This window comes from Neolamprologus brichardi, chromosome 14, assembly GCF_056152115.1.
Source record: "Neolamprologus brichardi isolate AB-2024 chromosome 14, ASM5615211v1, whole genome shotgun sequence".
NCBI lineage: Eukaryota > Metazoa > Chordata > Actinopteri > Cichliformes > Cichlidae > Neolamprologus > Neolamprologus brichardi.
The window spans coordinates 2,377,111-2,397,500 of record NC_142117.1 but is presented as its reverse complement, the minus strand read 5'-3'; the positions used below and the strand labels follow the sequence as shown (position 1 = coordinate 2,397,500).

At 42.1% G+C, this 20,390-nt stretch overlaps 1 protein-coding gene across 1 annotated transcript in view; it reads left to right on the top strand.

Moving 5' to 3' along the window:
- Positions 1-19,904, top strand: part of LOC102788393 (cadherin-12-like) — a 30,752-nt gene extending 10,848 nt beyond the window's left edge. Inside the window, exons 4-12 of the mRNA XM_006806192.2 lie at positions 2,267-2,386; positions 4,405-4,572; positions 4,705-4,892; positions 7,954-8,207; positions 8,649-8,785; positions 12,870-12,991; positions 13,386-13,500; positions 17,374-17,625; positions 19,342-19,904. Of these exons, the coding sequence (XP_006806255.2) occupies positions 2,267-2,386; positions 4,405-4,572; positions 4,705-4,892; positions 7,954-8,207; positions 8,649-8,785; positions 12,870-12,991; positions 13,386-13,500; positions 17,374-17,625; positions 19,342-19,904 (1,919 nt within the window). The remainder of the gene's footprint in view (positions 1-2,266; positions 2,387-4,404; positions 4,573-4,704; positions 4,893-7,953; positions 8,208-8,648; positions 8,786-12,869; positions 12,992-13,385; positions 13,501-17,373; positions 17,626-19,341) is intronic.
- Positions 19,905-20,390: the final 486 nt, after the last annotated feature.

Below are 20,390 nucleotides of genomic sequence, written 5' to 3'. Positions count from 1 at the left end.
TGTAGCCAGGCTGACAAAAAGTCAGACCACCTTATCTAATAACAGTCTTCACAAATAAAATTTGAACCATTCATAACCATCTCACAGACTTAGATTTATGTTAGCTACTTTCATCACCATTGATATTCATTTAGACTCTTTTTCTCCATCTTTCTAAATTAACTTCAGTAATTACTTCCTCCAAACCATCATTGTGTCTTTTAGACCCCATTCTTATAAGACGTCTTAAAATTAATTACTTCTTCAGGCTATGATCAACCTATTTATCAGATTTTAGGTTTCAGAGCTCATCACAGCACAGAAACAGCTTTAGTGAAGGTTACAAATGATCTTCTTATGGCCTCTGACAGTGGACTCATCTCTGTGCTTGTCCTTCTTGACCTTAGTGCAGCATTCGATACTGTTGACCATAATATCCCATTAGAGTGATTAGAACATGCTGTAGGTATTACAGCTACTGTGCTGCAGTGGTTAGTATCATATCTATCTAATAGACTCCAGTTTGTACATGTAAATGGAGAGTCCTCTTCACACACTGAGGTTAATTATGGAGTTCCACAGGGTTCAGTGCTAGGACCAATTCTGTTTACATTATACATGCTTCCCTTAGGCAGCATCATTAGAAGACATAGCATACATTTACACTGCTATGCAGATGACACCCAGCTCTATCTGTCCATGAAGCCAGATAACACACACCAATGAGTTAAACTGCAGGAATGTCTTAAAGACATAAAGACCTGGATGGCCACTAACTTTCTGCTTCTTAATTCAGATCAAACTGAGATTATTGTACTCGGCGCTGAAAAGCTTAGAAATATGGTATCTAACCAGATTCTTACTCTGGATGGCATTACCTTGGCCTCCAGTAACACTGTGAGGAACCTTGGAGTCATTTTTGACCAGGATATGTCCTTCAACGCACATATTAAGCAAATATGTAAGACTGCTTTCTTAGGGTGTGTTTACAAGATCAAATTATCTGATCTTTCTTTTTTTCTTCTCCAAAGTCTTGGCATCCGCCCATCCATCTATTTTCTTTGCTTATCCGAACCAGGTCATGGGCAGCTTAACCCAGAAAACCATCCGCTCCCCAGCCATCACATTCAGTATATCTGAGAGAACACTGGGGTGTTCCCAGCCCAGCAGAGAGATATGATCTCTCCATTGTGTCTATCTCCTCGTGGAGACATGCCAAGAACACCTTAGCCAGAGGTCACCCAGAAGGCATCCTAGTCAGATGCTCAAACCATCTCTGGCTCCTTTTAATGTGGAGGAGTAGTGGCTCTACTTTGAGCCCATCTCGAATGACTACAATGGTATACTGTCCTCCTCACTGTACCCACGACCCCATCTTACAATCTCCCTGTAAAATTCCTCCAACAACTGGGGCAGCAACTCTACCCTGACCCCAGGAGGACACTTCACCCTTTTCCAGCTGAGGACCATGGCCTCAGACATGGAGATGCTAATTTTCAATCACGTCACTACACTGCAAGCTGGAGGCCACAGCATGATGAAGCCTACAGAGCGCATCATCTGCAAAAAGCAGATATAAGATTCTGAGGCTACCAAGTTGGAAGCCTTCCACCACTTGGTTGGATCCTGTCTGTAAAGATTATGAACCGAATCAGTGACAAAGGGCAGACCTTCCCAGGGAGGCTAAGGAGTGTTTAGATCTCCATGTGATGTTGCAGAAGTGTGTGAACCAGAACAGCCCTACAATATTCAGGAACTCGTGGCAAACGTCACCCACCCCTGGGGCCACCAAGGAATTTCTGAATTATTGAACTACGTCAGTGAACTCGGGCAAGTTGTGCCCATGTTTCCCACATTCTGTTTCCTTTAGAGGAGAATTTTAAAAATGTCAGTATTGTCCTCTTACATATGGTGAACCTCAGTAGTGGTTCACTTCCACGGCCACAGACGCATAAAATCAAACAGGCTGCGAACATTTGTGAGACATTGGGTCATTTCTGGAGCTCAGTGAATTCCAGTGAGGTACCATGATGGGATGCCATCTGTGCAACTTAAGCTGTGAAATTTTCTCACCACTTAATATTCCACAGTTAGCGATTAGTGGTATTATAACGATGTGGAAGAGAGTAGGAGTGACAACAGCTCAGCCACAAAGTGACAGGCCAAGTAAAATCACAGAGCACGGTCAGCAGGTGTGTAGCACGCAGACGTCGCTGCGTTTCAGTTTCTAGAGAGAAACGTAATCTGTATTTACATCATCTGTGCAAACATGTTTGTGTTTGTTTAGGAACCTACGTGACGCAGGTGACTGCCACAGATGCAGATGACCCCACGTATGGCAACAGTGCTCGCATTGTCTACAGCATCCTTCACGGCCAGCCCTACTTCTCTGTGGACCCCAAAACAGGTGACAGGACAGCAGCTGGAAGGTTTCTGTTACAAAGCAAGAATAATTAAATCAGTTGTACTAACAGAACTCAGACGTCACATGAATTCAGTTCATTTCATGATACCTCACAAATTTCTCCCCAGTCCAGTTACCATGGAAACATGAGCTTTACGTTGTGACTGTTTCTATTGCAGGTCAATGTAAACATAGACCTGCAATAGAAACATAAGAGCACACATATAGTGAAAAAACAGCAGCTTTTGTTCCTGTAAAGACCTTTATTGGGAAAAAGCTGCCGGGCGTCCTTCATCAAACCGCACGTTAAACTCATTCAATTCAATTTCAATTCAATTTTATTGATATAGCGCCAAATCACAACAAAAGTCACCTCAAGGCGCTTTATATTGTACAGTAGATACAGAGAAAACCCAACAATCATATGACCCCCTATGAGCAGCACTTTGGCGACAGTGGGAAGGAAAAACTCCCTTTTAACAGGAAGAAACCTCCAGCAGAACCAGGCTCACGGAGGGGCGGGGCCATCTGCTGTGATTGGTTGGGGTGAGAGAAGGAAGACAGGATAAAGACATGCTGTGGAAGAGAGACAGAGGTTAATAACAGATATGATTCAATACAGAGAGGTCTGTTAACACATAGTGAGTGAGAAAGGTGACTGGAAAGGAAAAACTCAATGCATCATGGGAATCCCCGGCAGCCTACGTCTATTGCTGCATAACTAAGGGAGGATTCAGGGTCACCTGGTCCAGGTTAAACTCGTGTGAAGAAAAGTAAACTTTGTAGCTGCTTCATCCACCACAGCAAACATCTACTGTAAAGAAACAGACATTAATATACACATGAACTGTTAACTTTAAATTAGATAGCTCACAAAATCACTCATAGCCAGCACTCTTCTTGCCTCCTATTAATTTAAGAAAACCTTCCAAGTAGACAGAGTATTTCTTTATATAATTATATATAATTTTATGTTTTGCCTTATTTTAGATCAAAAGTTAAATATAATAAGGTATACAACCTTATTATATTAGGTACGCACCTGCATGTAGGATGATGCTGAATAACCCAACCATAACGTTAATGAGTGTCCGGATCTTGAGTTTCACTGATTACTATGAAAAGATGAAAACGAGCACATACTCAAGCTTAGATATTTAATCATCTTCAGGCTGTTTAAATCAGAGTGCCACACATGTAGTCTTACTATTTACTGATCCTCTGGTCATGAAACATCTGAGCCTATCAGGTCAGTTGAATGTGAACATGTGGTCTCTGCACATCACACGCAGCCATGCTGGGTGGAGTCTAACATTTCTCTGATACAGGGCTTGCTTTGAACAGTGCACTGATGTCTTGATAGACCCTTTTAGTGGTACCTTGATGTTTAAGCTTGTAGTTTGTGGCCCAGCGCAGTGCAGCTTCTTTCTGTGGGTAAGTGTGGGGGTTATGACCTTTCACTGGAGGTCGGTCGGGGTTTGTTGGACTCTTTCCAGTTCAGATGACGCAGGGAAGACTGGGGCCCATTGTCTGCATTGATACCTCCAACATTAACTTTAGAGGGTCCCTGCCATGTTTGCTCCCTTCAGGAATGTTTAGTATACAGAGATTAACTCTTTTCAAGGTCATCGTTCAGTGCAGGAGCAACTGGTTTTGGTCTTGTAATGGTGGGTTTGGCTGCAGTCAACCATTCAAACTTTTCATCAGTTAAAGACGTCACTGTTGTTTGTACGTCGTCTGGGGAGGCCTGTAGCAGTTTTATCGGGGAGGGGGATCACTTTTTCACACAGGGCCATTTTGGCTTTTCCCCCCTTAATAATAAACATCTTCATTTAGAAACTGCATTTTGTGTTTACTTGCATCATCTCTGTCTAATATTTACATTTTTTGTGACAAATATAGAAAAAATATTCAAATGTGGGAAGCATAGGCATACAGCATGTGTAGACTAAAGCCAGATTCATCTTCGTCTTTCTTCTTTGTTATAGTGAGGTCTAAAATGTTAAACCAAATCCTTTCAGGTATAATTCGGACAGCTCTGGCCAACATGGACCGTGAGGGGAAAGAGGAATACCAGGTTCTTCTCCAGGCCAAGGACATGGGTGGTCAACTGGGGGGACTGGCCTCCACCACCATCATCAATATCACCCTGACTGATGTCAATGACAACCCTCCGCGCTTCACTAAGAGTAACAAACTCTTAGCAATGTCTAATTTGCTCATTGTTTAAAAAATCTACTCCATCATTCATTCAGTTACGTTGGACTAATAATAGTGTTTAATTGGTTGTCTCTTTTTACTGATCTTTCTTACTCTTTAAGGTATTTTTCATCTTCATGTACCAGAATCAGCATCATTGGGTGCAGCTGTGGGACGAATTCAAGCCCAGGATTTGGATGTAGGCAGCAACGCACGGGTGGAGTATGCCATTGTTCCAGGAGATGAGGGCAACATGTTTGACATCATCTGTAATGGTCAAAGTCAAGAAGGGATCGTTGTTCTGAAAAAGGTAAATTCACCCTTTAGTGCACGTTAGTTGCTTTCTAAGTGCTTCCTGCTGCAAATCCATTCACACAGCACTTTATTTTATGTCTTCAAGCTGATGATGGAAAGATTGTTTTATGCTGATGCAAAGTTCTTTAAATCATAGCCCACATTCACACTGCAGGTCTTAATGCTCAATTCTGATTTTTTGCCTGGTTTTCACACTACGAATAAAATGTGACAGCAAACGCGCTGCAGTGTGAACGGTTCACGGCCCTCAAAGCGACACACATGCGCAAAAGAAGATGTCACACACAACACGCTCTGTTTACAGAATTAAAAATGGCGGCTACAGAGCTAGTAGGTGTTGTTGCAGCAGTCGATCAATTTCTGCACAGTCGTAACCGACAGAATTTTGACAAATTAATTAAAGAAAAGACACTGAGAAAAAAAAGAGCCTTTGCTTTAACGATGGCCGCCATGCTTTCTCGTTTGTCTTCTCCGGTGCTGATAATCGGCGTCTGTCTTGTGTCAGTGACATAAAAGACGGATTTAATGCGACATGACCATCAAACAGCAGTCGCTTTCTAAAACATCAGATATGTATCTGATTCAGTACCACATACGAAAGTGACCCAGATCGGATTTGAAAATATCGGATTTGTGCCGTGATCGGATATGGGTCGCATAGGGTCAAAAAAGTCAGATTTGATGCGCTTTCGCCTGCAGTGTGAACGTAGCCTTAGACTGCTTCACAGTCACATTGTTAAATGTTCATAGTTCTAAATGTGTTAAATTGTCAGTGAGAATAGAGAAACACTAACTGGTCCATTGCAATTGCTGTCACTGGGGTAATACCATGTAAGGGACTATTGTACTTACTGTATTCATTCCTTCATACTTTGTGCTCTGGTGACAATTTTGTTATTTTGTTGAATAAAAGACACATTTGGCTGACACGAGTATTTGACCAGGACAAACTCTCTGACATTCCTGTGAGAGATAAAGACATGGATGTGTACATGGAATAGATTGAAAACATTAGATAGAAAGCAATTATATGTAACCCCTGACTCACTTTAAATAGTTTAGCACAGCCAAATCTACAGACCAGTTGCTAGGTTTAACAGGATTACAATAGGAAATGAGGTGAACGTGGAGTGAAATGGCTGGAGACAGGAAATGAGCAACAATGGTTATTATTTTGTACAGAAATGAAAATTAAATGGCCTGTATTTGTATAGCGCTTTACTAGTCCCTAAGGACCCCAAAGCACTTTACACATCCAGTCATCCACCCATTCACACACACATTGGTGATGGCAGCTACATTGTAGCCACAGCCACCCTGGGGCGCACTGACAGAGGCGAGGCTGCCGGACACTGGCGCCACCTGGCCCTCTGACCACCACCAGTAGGCAACGGGTGAAGTGTATTGCTCAAGGACACAACGACCGAGACTGTCGGAGCCGGGGCTCAACCGGCAACCTTCCAATTGCAAGGCGAACTCCCAACTCTTGAGCCACGATCGCCCCAGTAAATCAGACACAAATTCCACAATAACAGCAGTAATAGTAATGATAAGCCGGCATAACAAAAATAGCCTACTGAGCTCAATATTTAAATTTTTGGTCATTTGTCAGGTCAGGATTCCTTACTAGTCTAGTTGTTTTTTCCTTGGTTTTGTGGTTTGTGTGTTACCACTTTTATGCCTCTCTTGAGGGAGAGATTCGTTTAGTCTGGGCGCAGGCTCGATACCTCTATCCGGAGAGAATCCAAAATCTTAGTTGCTTTATCACATGAACAGAACACCAAAATGACAGAAAATTCCGCACAGACCGTCCGAAGCCTGTCTCGTCTACCTTCCACGTGCGAAAAACCAATATGTGTAATGGTGGTCCGGTGCTTGGAAGGCGGGACTAAAACCGCTTCCAACAAATGAAATGGCCATTACCCAATGTGATCCGTAAAAAGAAAAATAAAGTTTGACAGAGGATCACACTTCTTTCAAAATAAATTTGTCTTTTCAAAATAAAAGAGTGGAAATACATTTATACAAATGAAGAGAAAGCAAGAAAGAATAACAACAAAAGCGGTTTTCTCTACTGGGTTACATACACTTGTGTGTAAAGCTATGTGGTTAAGTAGAGCAGAGAAGTGCTAGTGTATACAAGAACCAGTCAATGTATCATAGTTGTCATTACCTGGATCTATAGTACCATTAGAAACCTTGAAGTTGTTTTGTGTCTAAGACTGCATTTTTGATCTGCATAATATTGCTGAAATTAAAAACATGGTGTCTAAGAGTGATATTGAAAAAATTGTTCATGCATTTATGGATGGGACCATTTTGATTTTCAAATAATCCTAAGTCCTAAAAGCTATCTGTAAACTCTTCACATTGTGTTCATTGTATTTATTCCACAACCAGTCAAGGCAGGTGTTCATAAAACACCTGTTGCAGCATAACTAAGGGAGGATTCAGGGTCACCTGGTCCAGCCCAATAAGTCTCTTGATAGGCATTTTTCTGTCCTGTACAATGAGATGATAAACATGTCAGCCGACTGACTAATTCTACATATACTGTGGTTTAAAATACAGGAATTTGATTGGACTGTTAAATTTAAATTTTAAAGATAAATGCCTGAAATTTTCACTCGTCTTTGATGCCATCAAAATGAAGTTCAGTGCTCCCATATCTGAGCACACGTAATAAAAAACTTCACATTGCAAAAGGGAAGTAAAAACATTTTCTTAATGGCATATAGTTTCATTTTACAGCACAATTACCGTGAAATAAAGCATGCAGAATACTTTTTAAACAATCACAGTCACATGAATAAAATGTCATTTTTATTTAACTTTCACACTGCACTGATATTTTTGTTTGTACTGCAAAAACAAAAATATCAGTATTTATCTTTTTAAAAAGTTCCCAGGTGGTCCTAAAATGATACTTCAGAAAGTATTTTAGTTAAAATCACTGTAGATGGCCTGTGAGGCGTCCTCTCTGCAGACATGAGGTAATATAATGATTGCTCTGAATTTTTGCTTCATCTCAGTGGATTTCTTCCCATGTTTTCCAGACTCTTGACTATGAAACCCAAGCGTCCTATACTTTCCAGGTGGAAGCATTTAATGCAGAGCTAGATCCCCGTTTCCTCCATCTGGGGCCCTTCAAGGACTCTGTGACAGTCAAAATTAACGTACTGGATGTGGACGAGCCTCCTGTCTTCACCACGCCTTACTATTCTTTGGATGTGTACGAGGACACTCCCCCAGGAAACATCATTGGCTCAGTGACCGCTTACGACCTGGATGCTAGTAGCAGTGCTGTCAGGTGGAAAGCTCTTCACAGATCTGTGGAATGATGTCAACAGACTGTTTATTTTTTTAAGTATTATTCATTTCCTGGAAGGCTGGAAGTTGTAACGATGTTGTTCTACATCATAGTTTGATTCTTGATCAGAATCTAAATTCAAACCAGTTCACCAAGTAACAGTTTAACCAATTAAGAGAGTTAATTTGTTAAATAATCAAATATGATTCCATATAAAACTTTAAGAACTCTGAAGTGAAACTATTGATTAATTACCACAAACTGACAGATCACTGCAGACGTAAAAGCTTTTAAAACCAGTCAGTAATATTTTTAAAAGTTCTTTTTTTATTTGACTGATGACTTTATACATGCGATTAGTTTTTATGTCTGGTTGACCAAATTAAATGTCTATAAAAATGTAAAATGAAGTTAAAGTCCATGGATGTCTGATGTGTGCAGGTATTCTCTGGAGTGGCAGACGGGCTCTGACGGCTTTTTTGACATTGAGACGGTGGAAGGAATCATATCCACTAATGAATACTTGGACAGAGAGACAGCTGTTCAGCACAATATCACTGTGGTGGCAACTAAACTTAGTAAGTATTCCACACCAATAACTACACACAACCACCAACAGTATACTTGTGTGTCAGAAACAGAGATGGGCTGTAATCTGATTACTTTTTTCAAGTAACGAGAAAAGTAAGGGATTACTATTGCAAAAACGCTAATTAGATTACTGTTACTTTCCCGTAGGAACGCTATGTTACTGCGTTACTAAAACCGTGATTTTTTTTGCGAGAATGTCTCATGACAGTGACGTAAGCGAGTGCGACGTTCGTGACAACAGCTGTGTGCAGATCAACAATGGATCATATATCGAGTGCAGGAGAGAGTATGAGCGTGCAGCGTTTAAAGCGTGGAAGTACTGACCTTACTTTGAGTTTGATTCCATAAAAAGTGACAAAAACATTAGTGTCTGTTGTGCATGGGAAGAAAACTTCTTTTTACAGCGAAAAAACCCTAAACTTCCAAACAAGCACCGAGTAGCTACGACGTAATGGGAAACTCACAGAGAAACTCGCGGATTCTTCCACTGACCGCTGCACACCTGCACCAGGGTAAACCTCCGCCTACCCCACTCCTGCTTTACAGGTGAAAATAGAGCAACAGGACCGCTAGTCTTTGACTTTATTTATTTTCTGCTGTGTTTTACTTGCATCTATTTGAAAGACTGAGTGTAAACACACAAAATATTTTATTTTATGTGCTGGAATGTGCAGAAAATAGGTTTAAATGTTAAACAAATTTCTTCCAGTCAGAGAATGTTGCAGATAATTAAATTTTTGCTTGATGCATAAAGTTAAAAGATTAAAACTAATAAAACAAGTTTTAAAAAGAGACTTTTCCATTTGATTACATTTTGTATGATGATTATGTAGAAAAAGTAGAATTGGGCTGAAAGATCTATCACTTTATCACCTATTCAGGTTGTAAATCGTGTTTTTAAAAAGTAACTAAGTAACCAAGTAATTAATTACTTTTGAAAATAAGTAATCAGTAAAGTAATGGGATTACTTTTTTGGGGAAGTAATCAGTAATTAGTTACTGATTACTTTTTTCAAGTAACTTGACCAACACTGATCAGAAACTGTACAGACACTAACTGTGCAAACAGGTCAACAGTCATCTCATAACCATCCCATCAACTAAACAAATGTTAGTTAGAAATTCCAACATAAATGTTGAGTGATAAGTTATCAATGGGAGAAAAGTGTTCTTATCAGGGGACACAATATTCACCAAGACTGTGTTTTCTTATATAGAAAGTCCTGCTTTGCGAAGACCCAGGAGTCAATTTAGAATGAGGGATTTCGTATAATATACAAATTTAATTTACTTTTCAGATCTCACAAACGTAAAAAACATGAATCCTTCCTTCTTTCTTTTTTCAAAGCTTGTTCTTAGCACTGCTGCCTCGCAGCAATAAGGTCCTAGGTTTAAATCCACCATCGGGACGTTTAATGTGTCGTCTGCATGTTCTCCGTGTGGGTTCACTTTGACTCTGCACTCCAAACACATGCAGTTAGTGGAGATGGGTTCATCACAGATTCTCACTGTGTTAGCCCTGCAACAGAAATGCACCAATAATTGTTTCTTCTAGCCAATAAGTGTGTTGTACATGTTATATATTTGTCTTCACTGTATTAAGTGACAAGAAACAAGTGCAGTGTGAACAAAACAGAACACGATCCCCTCACGATTCACACTTTACATACAGTGATGTAGGAAAAGTTCCTCATTTTCTCTTTTTGTGTATTTTTGTATATATTAAATATTTCAGATCAAACAAATGTAAATATTAGACAAAGACAAAACAAGTAAACATAATATGCAGTTTCTAAATGAATCTGTTTATTATTAAGGGGAAAACATCCAAACCAACATGGTCCTGTGTGTGGAAGAGTGACCGGGACACTTAGCAGCAACAACATTTGTGATAACTGATAATGAGTCTTTTACAGCACTGTGGAGAAATTCTCGCCCACTCGTCTTTGCAGAATAGTTGTAATTCAGCTACATTGGGTTTGAGCATGAACCACTGTAAGGTTGTGACACAGCATCTCAATCGGATTCAGGTCAGAACATTGACTCGGCCGCTCCAAAGTCTTCATTTTGTTGTTCTTAAGTCATTCAGAGGCAGCAAAACAGCACCAGACCATCACACTACCACCACCTTATTCTACTGTTGGTATAAGTCAACAGATTGGAGATCAGCAATATGCTTTCTGGCAAACCTGAGATGAGCCTTTATGTTCCTTTTGCTCAGCAGTGTCTTTCGGCCAGTTTGCCCAGTTTCATATGGTGGAGTCATGAGCACCGACCTTAACTGAGGCTAAGGAGGCCTGCAGTTCTTTGGATGTTGTTCTTGGGTCTTTTGTGACCTCTTCAATGAGTCGTCACTGTGCTCTCGGGGTCATTTTGGTCGGCCGGTTACTCCTTGAAAGGTTCACCGCTGTTCCATGTTTGTGGATGAAGACTGTCACTGTGATTCGCTGGAGTCCCACAGAAATGGCTCGTTAACATTTGCAGACTGAAAGATCTCAATTGCTTTGTTTCTCATTTGTTCCTCGGATCACGTCATGATGTCTGAGTTTTGAGGATCTTTTGGTCTACTCCACTTTGTCAGGCAGGTCCTGTTTAGATGATTTCTTCATTGAGAATAGATGTGACATTAATCAAGCCTGGCTGTGGCTGGAGACCTGCTTCACTTATTCACACAGGGCTGTGTAGGTTTGGATTTTTGTCTAATATTTAAAGGCAGCCAGTTAGAACAGTGTTAGTCTGAAGAGGCCTTAAAAGAGAAAAAGGTGAAACTACTTGTTTCTAACAGAGATTTAACCGAGGTTGTGCAGACGCCCCGCACAAAATAAAGGACAAATATTTCAATTTTTGATTCATGGCGAAATATAGTATGACCTGTGCACACTATCACACTCACCATTATTATAAAGGTCCATCTTTACAGCAAAGACACTTACAGCACTACTTGGTAAAATGATCCATCAGTAAGTTCTCTTTTAGAAATATTAATTACTGTATTTTTGAATAACTCCAGATCCACAGACGTTGTTTTGAGCTTTTTGTTCACCACGTCTGCACGTTACAAATGTTCTCTGGGATTTGTCGGAAAATAACTTCTAGACATTTGCTAGCTCTAGCGTCACTGTGCAAGCTAAAATCCTCTCTTGTGCTCTTGCCCCAGTTATCTTTTCTTCCACCTGATTTCATTTATAAATCTGTGTTATGGACCTGTGACTTTATTCCCATAACTGATTCAAATAATCGATGATCTTTTCTCTAACATTTGTACCTGGCTTTTTGTTGGGTTCCATATTAGTGAACCAAATTTTTGTTTCATAATGTCTTTATGTGACTGAGTTTGACTTTTTAATTCTTGAGATTTCTTAGTTACTCTCTAGCAGATTAAAATCCATCTGCTGAGGATCTCACTCTGCTTTACAAACTCTCCTTTGCAGCTGTCGATCGTCTGTGGCTCCTCTCAGAACTGGACCATCGATGTCTGTTAAACATTCTAAAAACATCCATAAATTACTACTTATTAAAAACCGCTTATAAAAATCACTGTCATGTATTGAAAAAAATAAGATCATGTAGAAACTAGAACATAACACTGAGAACAAGTTCATGATTCAGATGACAGCGTCTGTAAGGTGAATACCCAGAATGCCTCTCTTCAATGATAAGTCATGGTTTCCCCTGTTGGAGGTACTAGAACATGTTCAATGGCACAACATTGTAACGATGCTGCATCATGTTTCATATCATTAAAGTGGGCTGCTACTCGATAATCAAATCAGTGAACAGCTTTTCGATGTTTGCCTTTTCTCTGTGGTTCCCTGTGCTGTTGCACATATATGCAACATTGTGATTCATGCAGAGTTACTTGATTAGAGTTGAGTAAAAAATGTGGAGCTGGAAGTAAAGAAATGTTTGCAGGACACGCCCACAATTGTTACCTAATGTATTCTTTGCAGGTGACCCACTCAAAAATCAGAGCTAATGGTAGTTTGAACCCCACAGGATGTTCGGGTCACACAGGCTGTGATGAATATATTTGGCTGTCACACTAACACGGCTTCATGCTGACCCTCACAGATAATCCTTCACTGTCTGCAGAAGTGTTAGTGAAGGTCAACGTCCTGGATGTGAATGAGTTCCCTCCTCAGCTCACTGCTCCTTCAGATACATTCGTCTGTGAGAACTCCAGAGCTGGACAGGTATGCTGAGCTACAGCACATACAACGATCTTCATCACAGGTATTTGTTAAATACACTAACTGGGCAATAGTCAAGGATTTCCACAGCTCAGCCATGGAAATCGTTGACATGAAGCTCCTGGTGCAGTGTTTGTGCTGATGCTGGTGTAAGAGGAGGTTTGGAGCTGAGCTTCAGCATCAGCAACCTTGTCCTGTAACTACGTGATGACAATAATTGTTTTTACTCAACTGAGAATATTTCAGTTTCGTTGGGGTAGTGTGAGGTTGTCATCCAGAGTAGGTGTGCACTGCATCAGCACAGACTAAACCCGTGTTTAGATATTTTCAGTTCACACGTTGTTCTGTGTTTTTCTTGAGTGTGTTTAGCACCTAATCTTCCTGTTTTGCTGACCAGGTGATCCAGACAGTTGGCGCTGTGGACGAGGACCATCCCCCTGTAGGCCAGAGGTTCTTCTTCAAGTCCTCCAAAGAGCTCCGACACAGAAACTTTACTGTTAGAGATTATGGAAGTAAGTCAAAGAGTAACGGCTACTAAAGAGTAACTACAGCTTTAGTGTTGTGTGGGAGATGCACATGCATCTCTGAGATCAACCATAAGCACAGTTTTCCCATTTGTAGTGCTCTTTGTACCTGTGACATGTTTACGGTGCAGAGAGTCTTCAGTCAGATATCGCTAACCTTCAGGCAGATCCCATCTCTCTCCAGTCCATCCATCCATCCATTCGCTTATCCTTTTCAGGGTCGCGGGGGGCGCTGGAGCTTATGGGCGAGAGGCGGGCCAGTCTGTCGCAGGGCTAACACACAGGGACAGACAACCATTTGCACTCACATTCACACCTAGTGGCAATTTGGATTATCCAATTAACCTATCCCCACAAGCTGCATGTCTTTGGATGGTGGGAGGAAGCCGGAGTACCCGGAGAGAACCCACGCAAACACAGGGAGAACATGCAAACTCCACACAGAAAGACCTGATGGTGGAATTGACCACATAGAAATGATGCATAGTAACCTTTTCTCACACACTGACTCACATCTCAATCTGTTGCAGCCGTATTAACCATCAGTTTCTCTCTCTCTCTCTGTGTGTGTGTGTGTGTGTGTGTGTGTGTGTGTGTGTGTGTGTGTGTGTGTGTGTGTGTGAGTGTGTGTGTGTGTGTGTAAGTGTGTGTGTGTGTAAGAGTGTGTGTGAGATTGTGTGTGTGTGTGTGTGTGTGTGTGTGTGTGTGTGTGTGTGTGTGTGAAAGTGTGTGTGTGTGTAAGAGTGTGTGTGAGAGTGTGTGTGTGTGTGTGTGTGTGTGAAATATCTATTTTTCATATTTAATTCAAAGTTTCTATAGGATGCTGCCACCTATTACTCTGTGGAAACACCAGTATTAAACCCTCGTTCCAAAGCGTTGGAGCCCACCAGGAGTGGGATGGTGGGGGGTCAGGGGTCTAACGGTGTATTACTACAAGAGCTAAAAGTCTGGATACTTGTACAGATTCTGTTCATGGCCGGGACATTATGCACTAACTAAAATTGTGATTTATTTAATTTGACAATTTGTCAATAAAGGGTAACTTGCATTTTTATGGTAGATATATTGTGGATCGGACACTTTAGGACTGTGAATGTGGAGGACGCATGCTAGTTTACAGGGAAGGCAGAGGTCTAAAACTACTTCTGCCTCAGGTCGCAACGCTGCTGTATAGCAGTTACTGCCTCCTCAAACAATGTCCTAGCCTGTGACAGCTTATACAGAGAATCATAATGACCTGCTTATCCTGGTCAGGCACTGACAGACTGAGCAACAGCAATCTCTCCCTTGCAATGGCCAGGCCCATGACGTGGCCACAGCCTTGCACTGCACCCCTGGAGATGTGGAGAAAAAGATCAGCGATGATACACTTCTCCTTGCAAACAGCAGGACTCAGGGTACCTTATCAAGCAGGTGGCTCATGTCCTGAAACAGTGTGACCACATCAGAATTTTTATTGACTGAGCTGCTGGTTTATAAACATTTTGATACATGGAGGCTGTGAAAGGGTCTGTCTCACCTGGGAGGGTTAGACCCACCCAGGTGAGTGTGGGCGGTTTGGTGGGGATGAAATGCACGAGCTGCTCCACCGCTGGGAGTTCAGCGAGCCCCAAAATTTTACCGTCAGCGATCTCCAGACCAGAGTAACCCTTGATGGAAACTCTGTGGTGAAAGGTTTTATCCCAGTAACCCCTCATTTCCTGCATACATGCCACGACAGCAGGAATCAGCTGCTTGGTGGAGGCCTGGAGAGTGTCTGACAAGCAGGCAATACTTTCCTGTCAGACAGATCCCTCTCCTCCCCCCTGTCATCCTGCGCTGCAGGCCATCTAATGGACAGCGTGGCTGCTTCACGATTACGTATCTCATGTAAATCGACCTCATGGGGTGATGGATAGGGTTGAGTTTCCCCGCCGGTGGAGCTGCCAGGCTGCGATGCCTGGGTAGAAGGCAGAACGGCATTAACTTTGTCCTCCTTGTTTTCATCTCCAAGGAACATCCTCTTCCTCATCTTCTTAATTCTTTTTTTCCAGTTCAAGAGGTTTTCTCCTCTCTTCAACCAGATATTTAAAGTCAAGGGGCAGATTGAAGAGAGGAGTAAACTCCGCCTCCAGGTCCTTGACCATTTCACCGTAGCAAGCAGTGGCTTTGCCGAATTTGCCACTGGGATTTTGCTGCAGCGATGGGAAAGGAAAGAATCGATTTTTGGGGCCACCACCACTCGCAAACACCACTCCCACTCCTGGAAAAGGAGGGACCCTGTGTCTGTGAAGTGATTGGTCTGTCTTGGACAGGCATGGTGATAGTTGAGCTTCTGTGATTGTTCACGCCAGAGGGCACTTCCCCCTTAGTGAGATACCAGTGTGGTTTGGAACAAAACTCGTGTGTCAACCTAAAAAACACTTTAATGTCTAAATATGTCTGTGAAGGTTCTCAGTCATCCAGGTCATCGTAGTCAAAGGAGCTTGGAAAGAAAAGCGTCTGGACTTCTTTAAGTTGCTTGAAGACGTTTCACCCCTCGTCCGAGAAGCTTCTTCAGTTCCCTGAACATGTTCCCTCTAAGCCTGAAGGAAAAAGAAGGAACACACACATGTAAAGGAAGCACTCAAAACGTGCGGTTATCATAATTGGGCGTTTATAAAGTCAGCAAAGAGGCACAGAAAAGAAGATCAGACACCAGCGAGGGAGGATAAGAAGGACAGACGCAACAACATTGTCATCCCCTATGTAGCCGGTGTATCAGAGAAACTCAGAAGAGTTTTCTCCAAGCATGACGTCCCGGTGCATTTCAGACCCAGCAACACACTCAGACAAAAACTGGTTCACCCAAAAGACAAAACTCCAAAACACAGACTTAACAATGTGGTGTTTGCTGTACAGTGCAGCGAGGAATGCCCAGACCTCTACATTGGAGAGACCAAACAGGGTGGGGCCAGGTTTCACAATGAGCTCACCTGAAATCCTGCCTGATTGGGACCCACACCTGTTTTCACACCTTGGCTCATGTGATTAGAGGATAAGGGGGTCCTTTGTCCCTCTTTGGGGGGAAACTCCCACTGGGTTTAAATCTGGGACTCTCCACCATTTGACTCTTAGAACTGAAGAAGCTTCTTTAATGTCTAAAAATAAAACTTGTGTTACAGAAATACAGTGTGTCGAATCATGGGCCCTGTGAATAATGGTACATGAGACCACATTGAAACTGATGTTAAGGACAGTAGCCCCGTCTCACAGGAAAACATGCCTGTCCACCGTGTGCGTCTTCAAAGTGTGAAGTGGACACACATACAGAAGTTGCGTTACGTCAGATTATATTACCAACTTGTATAAAACGCAAGAAGTTGGTAATGAGCAAAAAAACATGAACTACATTCCAGAGTCTGTAATCACCAGAAGGATTAAAACTGAGGGCTAATATGTATTTACATTAAAATGTATGAATAATATCAGTTGTGATGCTGTCCTGTGATTATTTAATGTTGGCTGCTGTTACTGTAAATTCTGCATGTCGACCAGCATTCAGTATAACAGTATGACATTTGATGTGCTGTCTGTATAAATGCTAAATGGTACCAGAGGTCCCAGTTGTCCCTCTGGTGCATGTCCATGATGTGCCTAACTCCTAAATCTTTGGTACCTTTATGCTTTGTTTTTAGGACTCATTTAAGCCAAACTGCCAACTTATTTGTTTCATTTCAATGAAAGCAAGCCTGAGAGTGTTTATACCTGGCTTACATACCAATTATTACCTGACCAGTCCAATTATTAATTAGCAGTAATTATTATGTTACTATGCATGACGTTGTACATAGTTGTTGTATGTAATGTGATAATAATGCAGCTTCCCTGTTGATCTTACAGACAACACTGCTGGGATTGTGACTCGACATTCAGCTTTCCAGCGGCGGCTGCAGGATGTCTACATCCTTCCTGTTGTAGTTGAGGACAGCGGTTACCCCGCTCAGAGCAGCACAGCTACCCTGACCATCAGAGTGTGTTCCTGTGAGACTGTGGGCTCACCTCTGACCTGCTCACCGGTGGCCATGTTCCTGCTCGCTGAGCTCAGTGCTCAAGCTCTGTTGGCTATTCTTCTGAGCATTGCTCTGCTGATTGGTAAGCTAGTCTCACTATAATGTTGTGTCATGTATAAACACTCAAACTGTCGGGTTAGCGCTGCAAACTGCAGTTTCATGTGCAGTGTGTTCTGACTGAATTTGACTTTTTGCACTGTTAACATTAAGTAGCCTAAAAATCTTTCTTAATGTTGTTTAATGAAGAAAATCAGACCAGTTAATATTTTTATTAACCTCCCACCAGGTCACAAGCAAATAAATGTATTTATTTTTTGTTATAAACATTCTGTTTATATTGGACATACAGGTGAAAATACAATGTGCAAATTCCATATGAATATAAGGAGCTCTAAGGTTTTGAGCTTGATGATGCTGACCATACAAACTGATGCTGTACCTGAGCATATTACTCTGGTTCTCATCCTGTTCAGCGCTGATAATAAACCTGAAGTAGATAAATGAATAAATAACTGTAACTATTTACACAATGTTGCTTTTACAAGACTGTTATTGAAAAGCAAAGAAACATTGTTTAGAAAACCTGCAGGATGTGGAAGAGTTTTGATGTAACGATGGATGGCGGGCTGCAGTGATCCATACAGGACACACAGCATGAAGGTGTGGGGGACGACACAACCAAGAGCGAGGGGCGACTCGAACAATATATACTTACCAGAATTCAGTTCAATTTTATTTATATAGCGCCAAATCACAACAAAAGTCGCCTCAAGGCGCTTCATAGATACAGAGAAAAACCCAACAATCATATGACCCCCTATGAGCAGCACTTTGGCGACAGTGGGAAGGAAAAACTCCCTTTTAACAGGAAGAAACCTCCAACAGAACCAGGCTCAGAGAGGGGCGGGGCCATCTGCTGTGATTGGTTGGGGTGAGAGAAGGAAGACAGGATAAAGACATGCTGTGGAAGAGAGACAGAGATTAATAACAGATATGATTCAGTGCAGAGAGGTCTGTTAACACATAGAGAGTGAAGAAGAAACACCCAGTGCATCATGGGAATCCCCGGCAGCCTACGTCTATTGCAGCATAACTAAGGGAGGATTCAGGGTCACCTGGTCCAGCCCTAACTATATGCTTTAGCAAAAAGGAAAGTTTGAAGCCTAATCTTAAAAGTAGAGATAGTGTCTGTCTCCTGAATCCAAACTGGAAAGAATAACAACAAAAGATGCAAAGGGTGGGATATAGCTGTAAACTATAACATGATGAGACACGAAATAAACACATCACGAGTCTGAACAAGGAACCATGGTTAGTTTAACAGGAGGACCAGACAGGACAGCACAGAGAGACGGATGAGATCAGGGACACAAGAGAACAAATCAGGGAAAATGAGACACAAAGGCACAGAGGGACGATAACCACAGGAAACACCAGATCGAAGGTCCATGAACAAACACAAGACTCACTTCACACACGGGACTAAAGGACAAAACACAGAGACCAAGATAAACAACATCAGGAGGCATGAATACAAAAGGAGACAAGCAATAAACTGAAACTGGATACATTACAGTAAACAACTCAGTAAATGCAGAAAAATGACAAACACTGGGTAGATGACCCAGGATGACCCCTTATGGTGCCTGTCCTCCCCATCCTGGTGTTTGAACCTCAGTGGGGTGTACTGCAGATTTGATTGCACCATGTGATGTTTTCGACATTTATATTTTTAAGGATCATGTATGTGTGTGGTCACCATGGTAACCAGTGCTTCTCTGTGTTTTCTGCCTTGCAGGTATGTCAGTGTTATACATGAGTCAGAGGCCCCAGAAAGTGAAAGACACGCTGATGAGATCAAAAGAAGACATCCGTGATAACGTCATCCACTATGACGATGAGGGAGGTGGCGAGGCTGACACTGACGCGTTTCACATGGGCACCTTGTGCAAAACGGACCACAGCAGCATCTCCGACAAGAAGAAAAACGGCTATGGCGACGGCATTCTGATGCATCTCAGCACCCACTGCGACAATGTCAGGTCACCTGACATCCATCTGCAAACAGCCAGCTTCATCGCCACCAGGAACAAGCCTCCACTCTTCAGGGCGACCCAAGGCGATGCTGAGTTGATCAGAGAGGTCATTGAACACCGACTGAAGGAGAGCCAGCAGGGGTACGCGGCCCTACCTGGTGACAAGGGGGATGGCTCCGAGGCGCGTTCGCTCTCATCCATAGACGACTCTTTTGTACTTGACAGTTTAGGGGATTTTAGCTCGCTTGGCGACTGGGGACAGCCTTTTAAAACACTGGCTAGCATCCTTGACAAAAAGCCACCGTCTGTCTTTAACGAGAGCTGAGAGGAAATTGAACTGAATATTAGTTCAGTTAGGTCAGATATTATTGAACATGTCACTTGTCAATGTATTTCTAAAGGTGCTGCTTTGCAGTGTCTTGAAGCTGTGATCTCAACAGAGGCTTGTTGTTACATTTCCATGTCATTTTCTCATTATTACATCTGTTTCTCTGCATGTGTGGACTGGATGGGTTGTTGCTGCAATCTGGTGGGAATTTCAAGTCAACGCCACCTTGAGAAATATATTTAGTTAAACAATTGGTGATGTTTGTGTATGTGTGCATAATATTCAACCATCCAGTTCCTTCCACTTATCTGGGGCCTTGTCACTGGGGCAGCAGCCCCAGCAGAGAAGCCCAGACCTCCCTCTCTCCAGCAACTTCTTCTAGCGTGTCCAGGGGAACACCAGAGTGTTCCCAGATCAGCTGAGAACAATGATCTCTCCAGCGTTTCCTGGCTCTTCCTTGTGGGACATGCTTGGAAACCTCAA